Source organism: Lutjanus erythropterus, chromosome 12 (genome assembly GCF_056507025.1).
Source record: "Lutjanus erythropterus isolate fLutEry1 chromosome 12, fLutEry1.hap2, whole genome shotgun sequence".
Taxonomy (NCBI): Eukaryota; Metazoa; Chordata; class Actinopteri; order Lutjaniformes; family Lutjanidae; genus Lutjanus; species Lutjanus erythropterus.
The window spans coordinates 20,553,139-20,571,654 of NC_139328.1; the positions used below are offsets into that span (position 1 = coordinate 20,553,139).

The window sequence follows — 18,516 nt, forward strand, 5'->3', positions numbered from 1 at the left end:
TTTGCCAAAAAGACACAATAAAGACAATAAACAAAGATGAATTTGACTGATAGCATTATTTTTTTTCATCTTTTGGCCACAGCAATCATGTAAATATTTGGTATTTCGTTACTGTGAAATAATTTCACAATAACGACCTGCTCATTGTACATTATCCTGCTCATTACATGTTTACTTACTAAAAAAAACATGTTTGGCACACATTTAGGTGATGCAAAATATTAATTTTAAAATGATGTTATGGCTTTATTTCGCAATAGTGACCTGTTCACTGTACATCCTGCCTGTTACATGGTTATGTACACATTTTTTTTAGACTCAAGTATTTAACAAAACCACATAATAAGTACAGTGAAAATCTGATATATATCTGATATAAAAATATTAAATATATTATAGGGAAATGCGAAAATCAAATTTCTAATCAAAATTTCTCATTAAACTAAGCTTTTTTGGATTGAAATATAAACAAATGTGCAGTAAAGAGTCACTATAGTAAAGATCCAAGTAAAGATCCTTTGAAGGATCCTTTTAAAGTCCCCGAACCCCAGTTTTGGCATCCATTGACTGCCTGCTGTTGTCATCTATCTCCCCTTCTCTCTGCTCTGCTCTCAGCTTCTAACTACTGCTGGAGGAAACAAATCTCTCCCAGGCAGTGCGAGACAGACAGACAGACAGACACACAGACAGGCAGACAGGCAGACAGACACACGAGAGACACCCCCGCATAGTTTCCGTCAGCCGGGTGACGTCTCCGCCTCTCAGCCCGTGTGCAGTGTGACGTTGCGGGGCTGTAGTGGAACCTCTAGCTGCATCTTGTTGACGGTCCGCCAGGCTTTTCCAGTACTGAGGAGACCACGGGCGAGTGAGGGCGATCGACAGACACACAGCGACCAGGCAAGTGCTTACACGATTATTAATGAAATGTACACAGAGAGAGCTTTTAAACGGACATTTTTAAACAGACTGAGGGTTTATTTTGTTGATAACGGGTCCCAGCGCGTGACGATTAACGGTTGAGTTTGAATTCCAGCCGACGGTCGGAGGAGGAGGGGGAGCGGAGCTAACCTGGTTTAGCCTGCTGTGTCGCTCTCTATCTGGGGTTAGCCTGCTGTAGTGTTAGCGCTGTTGGTCCTTTCGGTTAGCCAGCATTATTTAGATTCCTGTGCCTTAATATTGTAGAGGGTTCTTCTTCTGCTGCTTTTTCTTTGATCGCTCTTATTGTTGGGGTTAAATTAGCCTGTCTGTGCTCTTGAAAGCTGTGTTAGCCTGCTTCATCGCCGACTTTGCTGGTTAAACTGCCTTATAAGCTTGTCTAGAAGGGAACCCCAGACCCGCGAAAGATCTCGCGAGAGTGAATATTTGAACCCAACTGTGATCTTTACCTAACGCTAACCAAGTGTTTTCTGACTTTAAAACTAATGCAAATTTTAACAGTGGTGTTGTCACAGTATAGAATAGTACTAGATTGTACAAAGAGCGCAGTGTGGGACAACGCATTTAAATCGCGCGAGAGTTTCGTAAATCAAGAGTTCCCCTCTAGACACCAATAGGTATCGAACGTTATCCGTTCACAGACATAGCTGCTTCTCGATTGGTTTCCAGACAAATGCGCATATTTCCACGCGTTTACTTCACGTTTGCGTACATGTTAATTCTCAAAACATCATCTCATTTATTTACAATTTCAATTATTCTCACGTATAACTAAATGCGTAATATTTAATGTTTTGTTTCACCCGATTTGACTCACTCATACGTTACCTGTGTTTGACACACGGGGGACAAGCCGCGGTTGTAAAACCCCGCCGTGCCCTCACCAGAGTCGGTGTGTGCGTAAACGCCCGACCGCGGTGCCTTCCCTCCTAGACCAGACTGTAGTGTAGACAGTGAATGTCATTATCAGCGCTGTCTGCATACCAGTGCCGTCGTGGCGAGCCAGCAGAGGAGGCGAGGTAGCTACAGTTTGCAGACTGGAGAGACGAGGAGGGGGGTGAAGCAGGGGATGAAGCAGAGCAGGAGCAGCGTTATACGCGGTGTCCTTGCAGCAGCAAAAAGGATACGAGACGTGTTGGGGGGGTGACATTAAGAAATATTTCATATAAGCCATTAATCGCTGTGAGGTTGATTGAGAAATACGATGATATTTAGCGAAGCAATGCGGGTGATTTCTGACAGGAATAAATAAAGCGATCTGGTTGGAGGTTTCAGCAGGAGTCCCGAGCAGGCTGGGGTGGACGCTGCCTCCCCGCAGACCCTCATTTATTATTGGTCGCTGATCTGGTTTTGCAGCGTTGTTTTTTCTGCATTCAACCCACGGTGGTATTTGCCATTAAAACGCCCACAAACATCAACCTGCTTCGGAATCGAGCTCTAGGTTTGCACCGCCGCAACATTTCACTCGTTGGAAAAAAAAAAAAAAAACAGAAAAGAAAAAAAACCAAAAAACGATGGAATGCAGAAATTTGCTAAATCAATCCTCTATGCCGACTTAACCCTTGTGCCTTTTTGACAAGGGTAGATTTATACATCAAATGCATTTCACGACAACATGAAAACAGTAAACGTTGAAGCTTAAGTACAACCAATCTGCCGTATATTGGTGTCATACTGCAGCAGTAGCCATTAACATCTAGATTACGATTTAAATAGGGGATACCAGCCAATTGTTTTCTTATTACAGTCGACAAAAGTCTGTGAGTAAAAAGAGGGAAACACCGCTTTCCATACGGCTGTATGTCAAGCTGTGAGAGCACTGAGAGAAGGGGACGACTGCTGTTAACGCTTTTATCAATTGTTTTTCATGGAGTTGATGGGGTCAGCGTGGGGTAAGCAGACCTAGGGGAAGGCATAGTATGTTTGGGAAGGGCACTTTCATTTGCTAAGTAACATGTTTTTGGCCATTGTAACAGCCTCGCATTAACAATGTAATGGGATGGGAGAGGGGCAAGGAGGGCGGTTGGGGAATTTCACCTGGCTTGTCATGTCTAGTCAACTGGTTTCGCTTGTTAAAATTCTCACTTTCTGCTGGAAAGTTTGTTTCAAAACCTTTGGTGAAAACCTTGATGCAAATTTCCCCTGGGGTTCAATTACAAGGGCTGAAAAAGCCTCGTGTTTGTGTGAAGTATGGTAATGGCCATTTGGTTTAGTGGTCCATGCAAACAGCCATTGACCTCTTCAGCCCCCAGCCGGGACAGCAGCCATAAAACATTTAAACTCCTTATGGATATTTCATGCTCCACACAACATTTTTTATGAGATAATTTTCAGTTTGTTTATTCCTCTACAGGAATTGGATTGATTAGCTATAGTTTAGATTAGGGCTGCACAGTTAATCAAAATGTTATCGAAATTGCAACATGGCCAAGTGCAGTATTCAAATCACAGAAGCTGCAATCTTTTTGATCAATAAAAATGTGTGACAAAACAGCATTATAATGAAGAACTGTAGTGCTGCAGAGATGCCCTGGCCTACTAATCTTGGCCAGATGTAAGAAAACACGATACTTTAATGTTTGGTACAGACCCTAACAACTGTAACATTATCATGATTTTAATAGTTTTTTTTACAGTGTAAAGTAAAAATTGTGATGCAAAAATTATTCTTGCTAATTGTGAATCATATTGTAATCACAATATCTGTCAAAATAATTGCAGTGTGTTTGGTTTGATTTGTGATTTTTACCATTGATTACATACTGACTAAATTATTTTTTTTTACATCTCTGTTTTCTAAATTTGTACATTTTCATGGTCAGGAAACGGATCAGAACACAGAAACCTTCACTCACCATCATGCATGTGTCTAACTACCAGAAGATTGGTGCCATTTGAAAAGACTTGAGGAGAAAAGAGACTCGGAGGAATACAAGAACCCAGTCAGCAGACAGAAACGACAGTAACCCAGTGCTTAAACATGGCCAGCACCCAGACCAGTTTGAAAACCCCTTTCAAAGACTTGACTTCATTCAAGGGCAACATGAAACGGCTATACAGAGAGCGGCTGGAAGATGCTCCTATCAAGAAGCGTGTTATTGCTGAGATCAACCTGAAGCGTCGCAGCTTGGATTCCTTTCCCAAAACTCCCAAAGTGAAGCGTGAGCAGGTGGAGGATCTGTGCCACGACTCGGACATGGACGTGGAGGGCCGGGCTGAGCTGCATGTGGTGGGCTCTGCTAAAGCCCTGGACCTGAGCCCTGGGCTCAAACACACACTGGCCCAGTTCACCCTCAGCAGCCAGAGCTCCCTCGGGGGCCCAGCTGCCTTCTCAGCCCGCACTGGCCATGAGCATTCCCCAGCCGGTATGCCCCCCCTGCCCTCTCCCCCTGTACTGGGAGGGGGCCCCCTGCTGGTTCCCTGCGACAGCTCCACCGAACTCACCCACTCGCTGCTTGAAGGAGAGTCTATCTCCTGCTTTGTCGTTGGAGGAGAGAAGCGACTTTGTCTGCCCCAGGTGCTCAACTCTGTTCTCCGCGACTTCTCGCTGCAGCAGATCAACACTGTGTGCGACGAGCTTTACGTCTACTGCTCACGATGCGACGCTGAGCAGCTGCACATCCTCAAGGTGCTGGGCATTCTACCGTTCAACGCACCTTCCTGTGGCCTCATTACACTCACGGATGCACAGCGGTTGTGCAACGCTCTTCTGCGTCCTGGGGCGGCCTTGCCTGCCGACCCCAGTGGTAAGCTGTCGACCCAGGGCTTGCTGAAGGAGAGTGAAGCCAGCTTCCAGGTGGAGCACCAGTGTCTGGGGAAGTGCCAGGGTCTCTTCGTGCCCCAGTTCTACACCCAGCCAGAGGCACCCTGTATCCAATGTGTAGAGTGCCAGTTGCTCTTTTCACCACAGAAGTTTGTCATGCATTCACACAAGTCGCCAGATAAGAGGACCTGCCACTGGGGCTTTGATTCAGCCAAGTGGCCCTGCTACCTGCAGTTGGCCAGGAAGTACCAAGGCACGCCTGAGGAGCTCAAACTCAAGCAGCTCCTGGACGAGGTCAAAGAGAAGTTCCACTACAAGCTCAAGAGGTCGCAAGATAAAGTAAGTGTACTTTCTCTTGATACCTGTGTCATCCATCATTCTGGAAAGGAAGCCAATTAAAACTGTTTTATTCTGTTGCATAATGTGCTTTTAAAGTGGATATCCAGTCATTGTTGATAGTAAATGTAGTCAACTGAAGCAATAAATTCCTCAGTGCTGCTATACTGACTGAGAAATATGAGTTTTTTTGCTTTTGGAACTGTGCTGGCAGTACCTACAGGTACCAGGATGCATTGCGTGTGTGCTTCTTACACCTATGCCCATGTTGCTGTGTATCTGCACCCTAGGCTACAGCTATCAGTTTTCTTGGTCAATAGAGCATGCACTGAGGAATTTATTGCTTCAATTGACTGGGCATCCACATGAAAAGAGCAGACTTTTCCCTTGTAAAGTCTCCTAAAACTGTCTTTCTAGTTGGTTCTTCTTCTCTATAACGGTCTAGTCCCACATTCTGTGTATTCAGCAGGTTTGACCAGACTACCCTTATGGCTGGTGTTTTCTTAAACTAGCGTTGACCTAGTATGTATGAGAAGGGCCTGGGACAGGTGGTGACATCTGCCTGGCCAGGTCTGATCAGACGAGGTTAGGCCAGCTGGCCACAGCTGAAGGGGAAGTGCATCATTTGTCTGCTCAGGTCACCTGGAGGTCACTTGGAATGTCACAGAACAAAAGGCCAATATTAGAGGCTCAGAGCCATCTCAAAACTACACGTCAGCAGTTGGTTTTAACACCTTTCATCTGACTCTAAAATGAAAATCATGTTTTAGTTTGCCCAAGATAACTGAAATTAGTCGTTTTGCACATTCCTACACAATTTGAAAACATGGAAAAGAAATCTGGAGACGTTTTAGGCTGGTTAGAATTGTATGACTTCTGTCAGAGAATCATTTTATTAATCCTTTCAAGAGTTGCTTGGCAACTTGGACAAAATACAGGTTCTTCTTGCATTGAGAAATGTAGCCACGGCTCCAGTAGTAAAAAGTAGATATCAGTCATCCTTTTACCTCCAGGCAAACCTGAAAGTGAAATGGCTTCATCCCATTACTAGTAGTTATCATTGCAAGCCAGAACACTGCAGAGTCTTCTAAATGATTTGGCCGATTCTTTTTATTCTTGCTGTGTAAAAACAAAAATCATGTCAATGCAGTATCTAAGCCACAAGGGCAGCAATCGTATTGAAAAGTCAGCATTCAGTAGGGGGAAAAGCTCTAGATTGTTTCCCTGCCATTGACTGGTTTATGTCTCATGACCTCCCTCTGACCACACTGGGTTGCCCTTTTTGTATTGTTTTGTGGGTAAAGGTGGAGCTGTGCTTTTGTCTGTTTTCTGTGGTTTGTTCACACTCAGATCCACCAGTTTAGAGTTATTTTTGGCAAAGTAAAAACACATTTTGATCTAAAAGGTGCTCTACCACAACCCTTGCTGGCAAGACTTATTTGTGCCAGTTGTATGGCAGGCAGCAGGTTAACTGAGAGACTGCAGTGTGTATTTATAGGGTGTGCAGGTGTGAGTATGCGCATTTCTGAAGCACAACACACACATTTTGTATTGTTTGTGTACCTGAGACAGGGAGATGCCTTTTCTTTTTTCTGTCTGGTTAACTTGGTGTGTGTGTGAATGTGGCGGAAATACCGTCTACTGTCTCATCTAGCGTCCAGACCGCATTCCTGTCTCGCCTCTTCCTAACTGTCCTCCTCCTCTTCCTCTGCCTCGGTATAAGGTATGCATCTTGGAAGACGAAAACATTCTTTCTCATTTTTATATTTCATTTTTATACCACAGAGGAAACACACACGCACACAAACAGCAATGTACACAGATTACAGATGCAACACACATGTACAAAAACATATGCTCAAGGTGGATGATGTGTCCTACAATCTTTTTAAGTGTGTGTGTTTATGTGTTAGACATTGCCAGCCTGTGTGTGTGTGAGATGAGCTGCTAACTGGAGGCTAGTATGACACATCTTCGTCTCTCTCTGTCTCACACTTTGCCAGCCTCTCTGGAGCCTCTGTCTCACCACAGTTTCAGGTGCTGCTGTCTCTCTGTGGGGTGATTTCTCAGTCTGTGTTTTTTTCCTTTTTGTTGTTGTCGTTTCGCTTTTTCTATCTTGCAGCTGTTGTTTGGCAGTTGTGACTAGATCCTTTCTTGTTTGTAGGGTTGTTATGATACCAAGAGTGCTGCAACTACTGGTTGTTTTCATTATTGATTAAACTACTGATTTCTTTTCACAATTAACCGATTACTCATTTTGTTTATAAAATGCCAAAAAACAGGAAAAGTGCCCGTCACAATTTCCCAGAGCCCAAAGCAAAGTCTTCAAATTGCTTCTTTTGTCCAGTCAACAGTCCAAAACCCAAACACTCTTCATCAACTATAATAATTGACAAAGACAAGCAGCAAAGCCTTATATTTGAGAGGCTGGAACCAATAAACATTTTTGCTTGAAAAATGACAGAAACGATTAATCGATTACCATAATAGCTGACAAATAATTTAGGTTAATCAGCTAATCATTGCAGCTCTAGATACTTGTATCAGAAAATGCCTCTGATACAGCCTACAATTCGGCATCAGGTATCTGAAAGTTCGCAAGTTGCTGGTGTTTTTGCGAAGCTAAGACACATGCTGCAAACCTGAGTTACCAAGGTACTAGCTGACTGACTGACTGATTAACAGTGCAGTGAGTACCTGGTGTATATATTATACATAATCTCTGTTGTTGAACTGCACATACAGACACCATTATTTCAATTTTTATTTCCAGATTTAGTAACACTGAAACTGGACATTTTGAGTTCTCTTTCTTTTGTGATTGTGAACTGGATTGGACTGAGCTGTTCTGGGGTTGTGGGGAAAACAAAACCAACTCTTTATTGAGTGGATTGAATTTTGTAAATTTTTTTGAGACACTGGTATCAGATTTGTACTTGGTATCAGCCGATGCCCAAAGTTCAGGTATTTGAATTGCTACCAGGAAGAAAAAATAGTATTTGAACATCTCTAGTGGTTTGTTAGTGTTTGTCTTTGTCAGAAATGCTGTTGTCAATTTAACTGTTGATGTGAAATAAGCTACGTTTGTGTCAACAGAGACACACAAAGTCACAAATGGGCAAATTCCTGGAAAGATAGTTGCCTGTGAGTCTACAGGAAGCAGGTGATTTTGGCTTTGAAAGAGGATGCCGCTCCACTCCCCCCACCCCCCAAACCAAGCGGATGTGAGGGTGTGCGAAAGGTCGGTGGCCAGAGAACAAGGTGACCTGGTCGTGTCCTGCTCCATTCAGTCAGGACACATGGGTGACCTTCCAGTCCCAGCCACTCTCTGTTTATGTGTGTGTGTGTGTGTGTGTGCGCGTGTATTTGTGTAATGAAAGTGTGTGTTTGACTGAACAGGAAGTGAGGCAGACGGACATGTCTCTCACCCAGAACATCCTCCAGACTCTCAGTGTCCAGCCGCCTCCACTGCACTGACTGTGTGTGACTCATACTTTCCACATCCCAGTGGATGTTAGTGGAAGGCCAGCCAGGCAGCTTATAGTCACACATGCTTCTTAGAAAGATGGCTCGCCTGCCTCAGTGTGTTGGTCTAACCCTGACTTCAGACCCTTTTCCCAGTGGCCCTTATTTACACACAGTGTCAATGTGCACATTTACAAGCGGTTCATAGTTTTACCCGGAGAGAGCTCTGGGACCTCTAAAAGAGAAGAGACACAAACAAGTGAGCCTTCTGGAAGCCTTCTTTTTTTCCCTCCACTTCACCAATGGCTACCAGTCTCCATATCCTGTTAGGAGTTTTTGGTTTGAGAATATACGTTTAAAAACTCCAGGACTTGCTCTCTATAAACGGCACTTTGTGCCCCAAGGCACTGCTACCCTGTCTGCTGTGTAAATAGTTTGCTAGACAGACGCCACCAACAGACAGCAACAAGCTGAAGTCTTATCTCAAGAGTTACTTAAGCATCTGACAGACAATGAGTTTATTTTGCCCTCAGGGGTGGTGACGGACGCAGGGAGTAGTACAAACTCCCATTGAAGAACGCTCAGGTGTTTTGTTTTTTTTTATAACTATCTACAGTGTAACCAATTTAAAACAACTGACTTTTGTATTAGAATCAAATAAGGCTACAGCTAAGGGTTATTTTCATAATCGAGTAATCTATCAATTGTTTTCTGATTAACTGTTCAGGTTTTTAGTCTGCAGAATGTCAGAAAATTGTGAAAAATGTTGATTATTGTTTCCCAAAGCCCAAAACAAGGTCCTCAAATGTCTTGTTTTGTTCACAGCCCAAAGATATTCTGTCATGGAGGACTAAAGACACCAGAAAATATTCACATTGGAGAAGCTGAAATTAGATAATATTGATGATTTTTTTCTTAAAGATTACTCAGAACAATTAATCAATCATCAAAATAGTTTGCGTTTAATTTAATAGTTGACAGCTAATCGATTAATCCCCTAATTGTTGCAGCTCTAACATTAAAGTTTAACATTCTGGTATCATGACAACTCTGATGTCTAAGGTAGAAAAAATATGCTGTTTCGAAATAAGAAACAAACAGTATGACCTGATATTTTAGCCATACCGGTATTTCCCCACCCTAGTGAGCACAACCACATGGCAGAACACAGTGAAACATAGCTGTGTGTTCCCTATTTGCCTCAGCCTTGTTTGTTGCGTTATGTTGGCCCGGTGTCAGAAGTGTCAGACTGAGAGAACAGCCTTCCTCTGTCTGTCTCCCTGGCCAGGCTGACACAGTGGCTGCGGCACAGACGGCAGACAGCTGCATCTCTCTGGCTTCCTCTATTTGCTATTTGGAAACCAGTGACTTCATTACCGCAGACCAGTGCAGCTGCACTCTCTGGCTGTCTCCTGGGCTGTCTGCTCTGTCTGTCTGTCTGCTTGTCAGTCATTCTCTTGGGCTGTATCTAATTGGATTTTGGCAGGCATGCTAATCGCTCACAGTGCTGCCTTTGCTATCTCTTCCTTCTTCTTCTACCTCTCCCTCTATCTTGACATCCGTCATCAGTCTGCCTTCTTCTCTTGGGTTCACATCCTCACCCGTCTTGACTTATGGCCTTCAGTCTGCTCTTCACTCCACCATCCTTCTTGTTTCACCATTTCTTTCTTCTGACCCAGACACTTGTGCTGTCTGTCGCCCACGTATCTGTAAACAGTCACTGCCCAATACCTCAATACCCAATCAGCGGACAGTAACAAAATAAGCAGCCAAATGACCCGATAAGTCGATCGTTACATAAGCAATAAGACCACTTGTGTGCGTCTGCAAGGCGGATGGGAGGAAAGCCAGTGGCTATTGATCGGGTCTCTGACCTTGATGGATGTGGCGAGTTGTTCACTGACACGGACACCGAATAGGAGGCGGAGGCAGTAGGAAACAGAAGAAGAGTGAAATGAGGAGACTCAGTTATGGGGACCGCAGCTGGTGTTGCATAAGTTCCTGTCTGCATTCAGACATGTGCACCAGTCTCCCAAGTTAACCTCACCTCAGCTTCTGCTGTCACATGCTTTAATTTTTGTAACTCAGACAGACAGGCTGCCACGCAGGGGTAGCGTCAAGCAGACATGAAAAGGGTATCTGTGGTCAGAAAACATACCACCCCCTTAGGGAGGTTCTTAAGCGAATGAGGTAAGGGCGGAAAAGAAAAGTAAAGAGTATGAAATGAAGAAAACTGCTGTTTCCACCCAAAGTACCTGGAACTAAAAGGTTCCTTCAGTCCGCAGTCTGCGTTTCCACTGTTGCCAAAAGACCCCCAAAGATTAGGCAAATTAGTCTGCTGCTGTATGAAAAGCAAACTGGTTTAAAAATGGTGGCTTAAAAAAAGCTGTGAGTACTTGATAAATCAGAAAAGCTCAATGCTGCAGGACCCACCCCCAAAATTCTTTTACCTTTGGAATGTGCTTACCACTGAACATGGATTTTTAGAGGGCAAAATAATGTCCCCAGAATTTAATTTAGACCCAAGTGTCTTTGTTGGAAACATACTCCAAAGGTTCCTAGTTCCTGGGGAGAGTTCCTGTGGTGGAAATGCAGCTAATCTGAGGGTAAGGCCAGAACAGGTGGATATGTCTGTCTCTGTCACAAACTGCTTTACACTTTGGTCATCTTCCATGAAACAGGCTGTATTCACAGTCACTGGGTTGTTAAAGGGGGCTTGGGCCTCAGCTCTTCTTTCCCCTGCGTTGAAAATTAACCCTTTCCAAGACCTGAGCTGAACCACAAATCTAGCCTGGAACAGCCCTCTTGTTTGGCCAATCACATGTCGGCAAGGCTCACGTTTCCACTCTCTCCTTTGCCCCCCCACCCCACCTTAAGACACCCATACACATATTTCTATGTCTGCGTCTATGTCTGTGCATCTCCCAAAGAACAATTATCCACTTATACTGAATACACAGCAGCTTCTTTGAACGCTGGCCCAGAGTAACCTACAGTCTGTCACGCCTGCATGTAGTTTGGTGTTGGACTGTCCGTGTTCCCTGTACACAACAGGCTGTGCCTTGGCCAGTGTTTGCTGCCTGTTGTAAAAGGCTAAATGGGGCCCCACAAGGTAGGAGGGGCTGAGCCAAGGGGCCTCTGGTATGTCACCATCAGGTCAGTGCCAGTATCACAGCTCCATAACAGCACTGCAGCTCACTGGAGGAAAGCCAAAGTCATTAATTCTTAGTCTTTTTCTTGAATACATAAGAATATTCTTTTGTTTCTGAACCAACTTGAAAATGGTCCCATGCCTCAGCCACAGTTCAGTTCACCACTTTGATTATCTTGTGCACTACAACCCCACATTTAAAAATGTACCACTGGTTGGCTGGTGGCAATTTCCCACTCCAACTGCAGCCTGTTATTTTTGACTGTTTCGTTGGCCTGGAGTCTTTTCCCACCTCACCACCAGAAGAGGATAATGTGCTGCCATGGGACTGATGTGAGCAAGCCACAGCAGCAGGCAGCAGAGATAGGTCAGTCCAGATACAGTGGAGCCTCTGCCACGTCTGCCAACAGTCTCATAGACTAAACAAACTGGCTAAGCCCCTCCCAGCCAAATGTCCTGCAGGCTTTAAAAGAGTCCTGTACTGACAATGTGTTTACATGTTCACTGTGCTCTGGCTGTCCCCCCTCAGGGCGTTAGACCAGTTTGTTGCTTCTAAGGAAAGGAAAATGAGAGCAAGAAGGAGTGAAAGAGAGGGGGATATAATGAGCTACGAGTTCAAACAAGACAGTAAGAAGAGAAAGCGGCTTGGATCGTAACAAGTCTCACTAGCTTGCCTAGGATGGGTTGCATTAGACTAGAATAATGAGGAGTCTAGGTATTAATTAATCGATGTGTTGATGAGAAGATTAACTGTCCACTGTCTGGTCTCCCTGGGAGACAGTCAGACGAGCAGGTTGTGTGTGTGCTGGGGGCAGGGAGTTGGACATGAGGGAGGTATACTGTAAAAGGGCTGTGGGAGACTGTTAGCCTGTGTGTGTTGTGTGCAAGCAGAGAGAGTGCGTTTGCATTTGAAAGACTCTTCTGTGCCGCCTTCCCGGTGGGAACGGTGATTAATGAAGATATAAATGGAGAGACCCAGAGACGGCGCTTTCCATAGGCACACCATATACACAGCAGACACATACATACACACCATATAGGCACTTGGACTCCCCTCTCTTATATTTTGTCCCACAGCCACAGTCTCCCAGACAGGGAGATAAACACAGGATATCAAAGGCGTGTCATGAGTCCCGCTGGGCTGCCACCCGGCACATCCACAACACATTAAGCCCAGCCACTACACTGATCAATTATGCATGTTACAAAGACAGAGAAATCAGAGGAAAATATTCTGTACGATTAAAGGAATCCCCATCTCTCCACTTTGCCAGTAATTTATTTGCTTGTTTGCTAATCGCTTGTCATTTCCATATGGAAGTGATTCTGCTTGCTTTGACTGTTTTAAAGTGTCCATGTTTTTTTTATTTTAATCAAATGGCCCCCACGTGCTTAATTGCACACAACAATGGCAGCCAAGTTAAGTGCTGCTGTTGTGTGATGTTAGTTTTGACCTTCAGCCTACCCGCCAGATTGAAACACAAAAAGCAGAGTGAGATGCAAACTTGCCAAGCTCGGATAGGTGAAGTCCTTTATTTTGCAGCCTCACCTTTGCTCCACTAACATCAAACGCCCTCCAACTGTTTCTTTTCCTTCCACTGCTTGCAGTCTCTATACCCTGTAAATCCTTATCTCATCGGGGGCCTGACTGACTGATGTTGCTGTGGGCAAGGCTATAAAGTAAGCAACTGGGGAAACAGCCTGCATTAGTGAAGGTGAAACAAGTGACATTTTGTGGTATGCCCAGACTTCCATCTCTTTCTGCCTCTGCTCTCCCAAATGCTGATGTGTTTATCTCAGTGATATTCCCACCTGCGGTGATGCAGCTCACGGGAATCATCTGTCTCCCTGATATTTCTTAGGGCAGACACATACATGCAAACATACTGTCTTCTTTGCCTCATATATCCCTCAGGGGTCCATACCAGCTCATCAAGATCCTGTATATAGAAGACTGTTTCCCTCTGGGTGCTCAACAGTCCCACTGCACCTCTTTACAGCATAAACTAAGTAGTAGACAATCCTTGAGGTCGTTGACCTCCAGATGCAATTAATTACCTAATAGCTTTTATAAAACATATATTATGTGCTTTTATTTGAGTATACTTCAGCTATGGAAGACTAATTAAGGGTTGCATGTGTTGAGACTCCTTAACCGCACTTCAGCATCCTTGCATGCAAGCTTACAGTCAAGTCCTCCTTAACTGTCCCCAAGCAACAGAGTGGTGTGTGTGCACTTGTGTGTGTACGACTCTTGTTGAGCATGTGGCGCTGATTCTTTGCGTGTCCAGCTCTTTTCCTGGCCTCACTGTTGCCTGCATTAAAACAGCCTTGCTGCTGGGTTGACTTGGCCCGCGTGGAGCCTTATTGCCCTTGACTTTATCCTTTTGAAGAATGAAGCACTGCCTTGTGGTTTACAGTCTGGCTACATTTTAACCAGTTCCTATGACAAGTGCACTTTGTAATGCCAGACATTTTCTTTGTCATCACCATCAAAATTCACTGGCTGAGACGCATCCTGATCTTGGATGAGGCCATATGTACAATAGTTCTTTAGAAGAGTGACTCATGTTGAGGGAAGAAATCTAGCCTCCAGCCAAATGATGGTGAATTTTCTATTCTGTGAAGCAGTGCGCCTCATAAAGGAATGAAAGCTACTGTTTAAATTTTAAATCCAAAAGTCAAACTTTTTGTCCTTGTTTCATCAGAGGTGAATGACAGAATACCAGACTGTGACCCTGATGTGAGCTTGTGATGAAATCTCTTATTAGAGGGATGACAAATACAGACAGAATCACGGGACAGTGCAGATGACACAGTCTGCAGTCCATGATTAAAGGAAGTCAAAGGGTCAAACACGACCAGAAACACAGCCAGACAGACATACGAAACGCAACCACCATCAGCCACTTCCTCCCGTCACCACGCCAACCCTATCCTGCAGCGTGAGTCACGGTGCTCCATCAGTGCTGCAGTCTGCTCTCCACTCATCAGCGTCACCGTGGAGCCAGGACAAAGATTTATCACCATCCCGCTCTCTGTTTGATCTACGCCCAGGTGTGTTCACTTAGAGCTCTGACTCAACTGTAATGACATTTACCAAAACCCAGCCACGCTTTTCTTGGGCCGTTGTCAAGAAGTCTACCCTAAACAGTGACTGTTCTAATGAAGGAAGTCTGGTGAGCAAGTGTGTGTCGACTGTGGGTTCACCTGTTTTGGTGCCTTGAAACAGTTTCTGCACATCCTTAAAAAGTCTTCAAAGGTCTTACAGTCTTCAAAAGGCCTTAAAATTTTTTAGATGCGATTTTGACTGGTCTTAAAAATTAGATATGTTCCAAAACCATTTTTTCCTTCCTGATAACGATTCCAGTACTAAATATATTTTATCATATTATATTTTAACAGGTATACTACTAACCCTGTATGATGTGATATGATTATTATCATTGTTGCATGGACTGATTCAGGTTAAACCTATTGTAAAACATGAATGAATACGTACAGAGAATAAATGCCATAGACCATGACTTTTCCATTCTCTGGGGAAAATGCCGTACTGGACACTACTGTGAAGAAGTAGGGCCTCATTTTGGGGTTAGGTTAATAAATTACATGGTATCGGATCAGTGCATAGACGGAAAAATTCTTAAAAATTGATTTGATTATGAAATTAATATTACTTTTGTTAAGTTCAGTTTGACTTTTAAACATATGTAGGTTAAAATTCGTATTGATCACACTGTAATGAAATGAAAACCAACCAACTAATAACTACTAATGCATCTTGCTTTGTTCACAACCCAAATCTCATCAGTCATAGAGTCGTAAAGAAACCAGAAAATATTCACATTTAAGAAGCTGGAATATGATAATTTTTACTTTATTGTCTAAATAAATAATTCGAAATCAATAGTTAAAATTTACAATCTTTGAAACTTGTAGAAAATCTGTAATATCAGTAGAGGCAGCATAGAAATGAATATCCTCTTCCAACCAAATGCTGATTTCTTTCTTTAGGTTTTGAAGTTCTTACTTTAATAATTCAGATTTGCCAGGTTAAAAGTAAATCTAGCAAGTAAATTTTGCAGTCCATGAGCTATTGTGAAGGCAGAGACGATGGTCTTCAGAGACTTGTTTTGAAAACCAGAGCTTGTGACAGAGAAAAAGAGAGGGAGAGAAAAGAGGGAGAGTCATGGTAGCTGATGGATTTGCATTATGGGAGCAGTGTGTGTGTTAGTGTGTGTGTGGGAGAGACAGGCAAGCCCGAGGGGCCTGGACAGCAAAGCCAAGCTGCCCATGCAGAGACGAGCAGTAGAGGCTTCAAACAAGCTCCTGCATGTAATATGGATGAGACTTGAGCTCCCTGCAGAACAGTCAGAGAGGACCCAAGGCCTGTTTGGATTTAACTGTCTGTCTTTCCATGTGTGTCTGTGATAGATTTTACCCTGTGGGCCGTTTTGGCCAGGTGGAGCTTTTTTCTCTGTGAGGCTGTGACTATGTCATGGGTCAGCCCCCCGTAGCCCTCTCCCCCTATCCTTTTCTCCACCTTTTCCCTCCTTCTTCCTCCATCCTCTTCACCTCCTCTGGCCTCATTGCAGACAGCGATGACCAACCAAGCATTGACATGTACTGCAGTATTCCACATTACAGCAGAGCAGCCTCCTGTGCTGAGGAAGAAGTAAACAAACCACAGATCGATATATGACCGCATACTAGGGCCAATAAAGAAGGGTCTTGGTCAGGGGCAACTCAAACTCTTGCATTAAAACATTCAAACCTGACTTAATGAACTGTGAGACCCATTTTCTTTGGATGTGTTTTTAGAGATGTGGCGCAAGGATTCACCTTTCGCCAAGAGACATTAGCTAATTTTAGTATTAGATTGCTTTACAGATTATTTGATGTGGGGTTGTATCAGGGACTTGTCAATTGTCAGTGTTAAATCTACAGTAGTAAAGAACTGCTGTGGCCCGTGTGAGCAACAAAATGCATTTTATCCAGTTTAGGTCTATCCAAAAACAATTCATGTCATTTTTTAAAAATTAATTTTGGGGAAATTTATCCTTTATTTGTTAGGACAACTTTGGACAGACAGGGAATGTGGGAGACAAAAGGGGAGAAGACATGCAGCAAATGCAGCAGGCTGGAATTTAACCCATCGCCACTGCTGAGGACTCTCTACCAATTTCGCTACCAGGGCACCCAATCAATATCAGTTCAACCATATGCTACATTTAGAGTATTTTCACTGCTTTGCTTTGCATCAGAGAGCCTTTTTATATAAGCCAGACGTTGCTCTATTCACACAAACCATAAGCGAAATCCGTATTTTACCTCTCAGAAAATGCAAATTGCTGGTTTACCGCTGCCTCGCTCTGCTAGTTTGATTGTCTGAACTGTCCTTTTAAAACACAAAAGTCACACAATAACCTATCAAGGCAGATGTAGAAGAGCAACTCCTGTGTTCTCTGAGGGGAAAATTGCTGATTTTGCCTATGGAGTGTGGTTGGTTTGGATAGAACGATATTTGGCATATAATATGTATTTTCCTGTTTTCCTGTCAGAAAAGGCAGTCTGATGGTGAAGTAAAGTGGTGAAAATGTTTTAAATATAGCATACACTTTAACTAATATTGATTTTTTTAGGTGGACCTTTTTTAAGTACCTAATACCTTTTGTCTCTGGCCCTGTCACAAACAGTTTATTCCTCAGCTTCCATGCTGGTGCTCCTCTCTGCTTCTCATAATCCCCTTTCTATTGATAAGTATTTCCTACATGTACAATCCCACTTATTAATAATCTGAACTGTCACTTTAAGACGAGTCCTAAAAATGGCCAAAATATGATGAGGTTATTGTTGCTGGGCGAAATAAAGTAAATTTAGCTCCTGAATGGCTGTATTTTCTTAGGCATTTTTAGTGGATGCTGTGTAATTTATTGCAAAGACAGAGGGGTTGGGCAGTGTCTCCATTTTGTGTGTTTCTCTCAGTAGTGATAGCAGTGCATTGCTGGCTTGCTGACAGCCTCTCTCGGCTTTCAGTCTGCTTAGCAACGCTCGTCCTCCTCTCTGCAGCTCTCTCACTCCCCTCTGTCTCCAAGCACTCAGAGTTGTTTCATCCGTTTGCATAGTGAGCCGAGTTCCCTTATATAGAAAAGCAGGCAGCTGAGTTGTGTTTTGGCGGTGGTAGAGAGTGCATGTGTGTGTTTCTCTCCCTAATTGTGGATTTGAACCAGTAACCTACCTCCAAACAGCGTCCCAAGGCAGTAAGCTCCCCTTGAGACTTTCTCTTTTGTTTTTTAGAGGTGGTAACACACACATACACGTTGGCCCAGATGAAGTCAAATGATGAGTACAGACAATACAAGAGCCCACTGGCCTCATTCTCAGTCAACGTGTCCTCCTGGGAGACTGAAGCGTGTCTACTTGTGTCTGTGTGCGTATTTGTGCATGACAGTTTGCTTGCGGTAAACTACGTCATCCTCCTCATCCTCCTACACTGCTGTGTGATGGAGCAGTTGTTTGATAGGATGTCTGTTTACGTGTGTGTGTGTGTGTGTGTGTCTGTCTGTGTCCTGGCCTGGTTGACTCACATAGGTGAGCCCTGACAGCTTTGGTAATTAACGCTCCGGGGGGCACTGGGGAAGGAAAGTGGAGCACACACGCTGAGCTCCTGCGCGAGAGACAGTTAGCTGCACATGTATATGCAGCTAGTATGCTCTTGTACGCATGGATGATTTTTAAATGCCCTTCACTGACTAAAACACACTTCCATTTCCAAGCATATGTGTACATGTACAGTAAATGAGGATAACTGGCTACATTTTGATACTAAACCTAATGAATTTAATTGGAGGAAGAAGAAATT

At 43.8% G+C, this 18,516-nt stretch overlaps 1 protein-coding gene across 1 annotated transcript in view; it reads left to right on the top strand.

Moving 5' to 3' along the window:
• Positions 1–3,758: 3,758 nt before the first annotated feature.
• The window catches only part of skila (SKI-like proto-oncogene a), a 37,430-nt gene continuing 22,672 nt past the window's right edge, over positions 3,759–18,516 (top strand). The window contains exon 1 of the mRNA XM_084731340.1: positions 3,759–5,038. Within this exon, the coding sequence (XP_084587466.1) occupies positions 3,917–5,038 (1,122 nt within the window). The 5' untranslated portion in view covers positions 3,759–3,916. The remainder of the gene's footprint in view (positions 5,039–18,516) is intronic.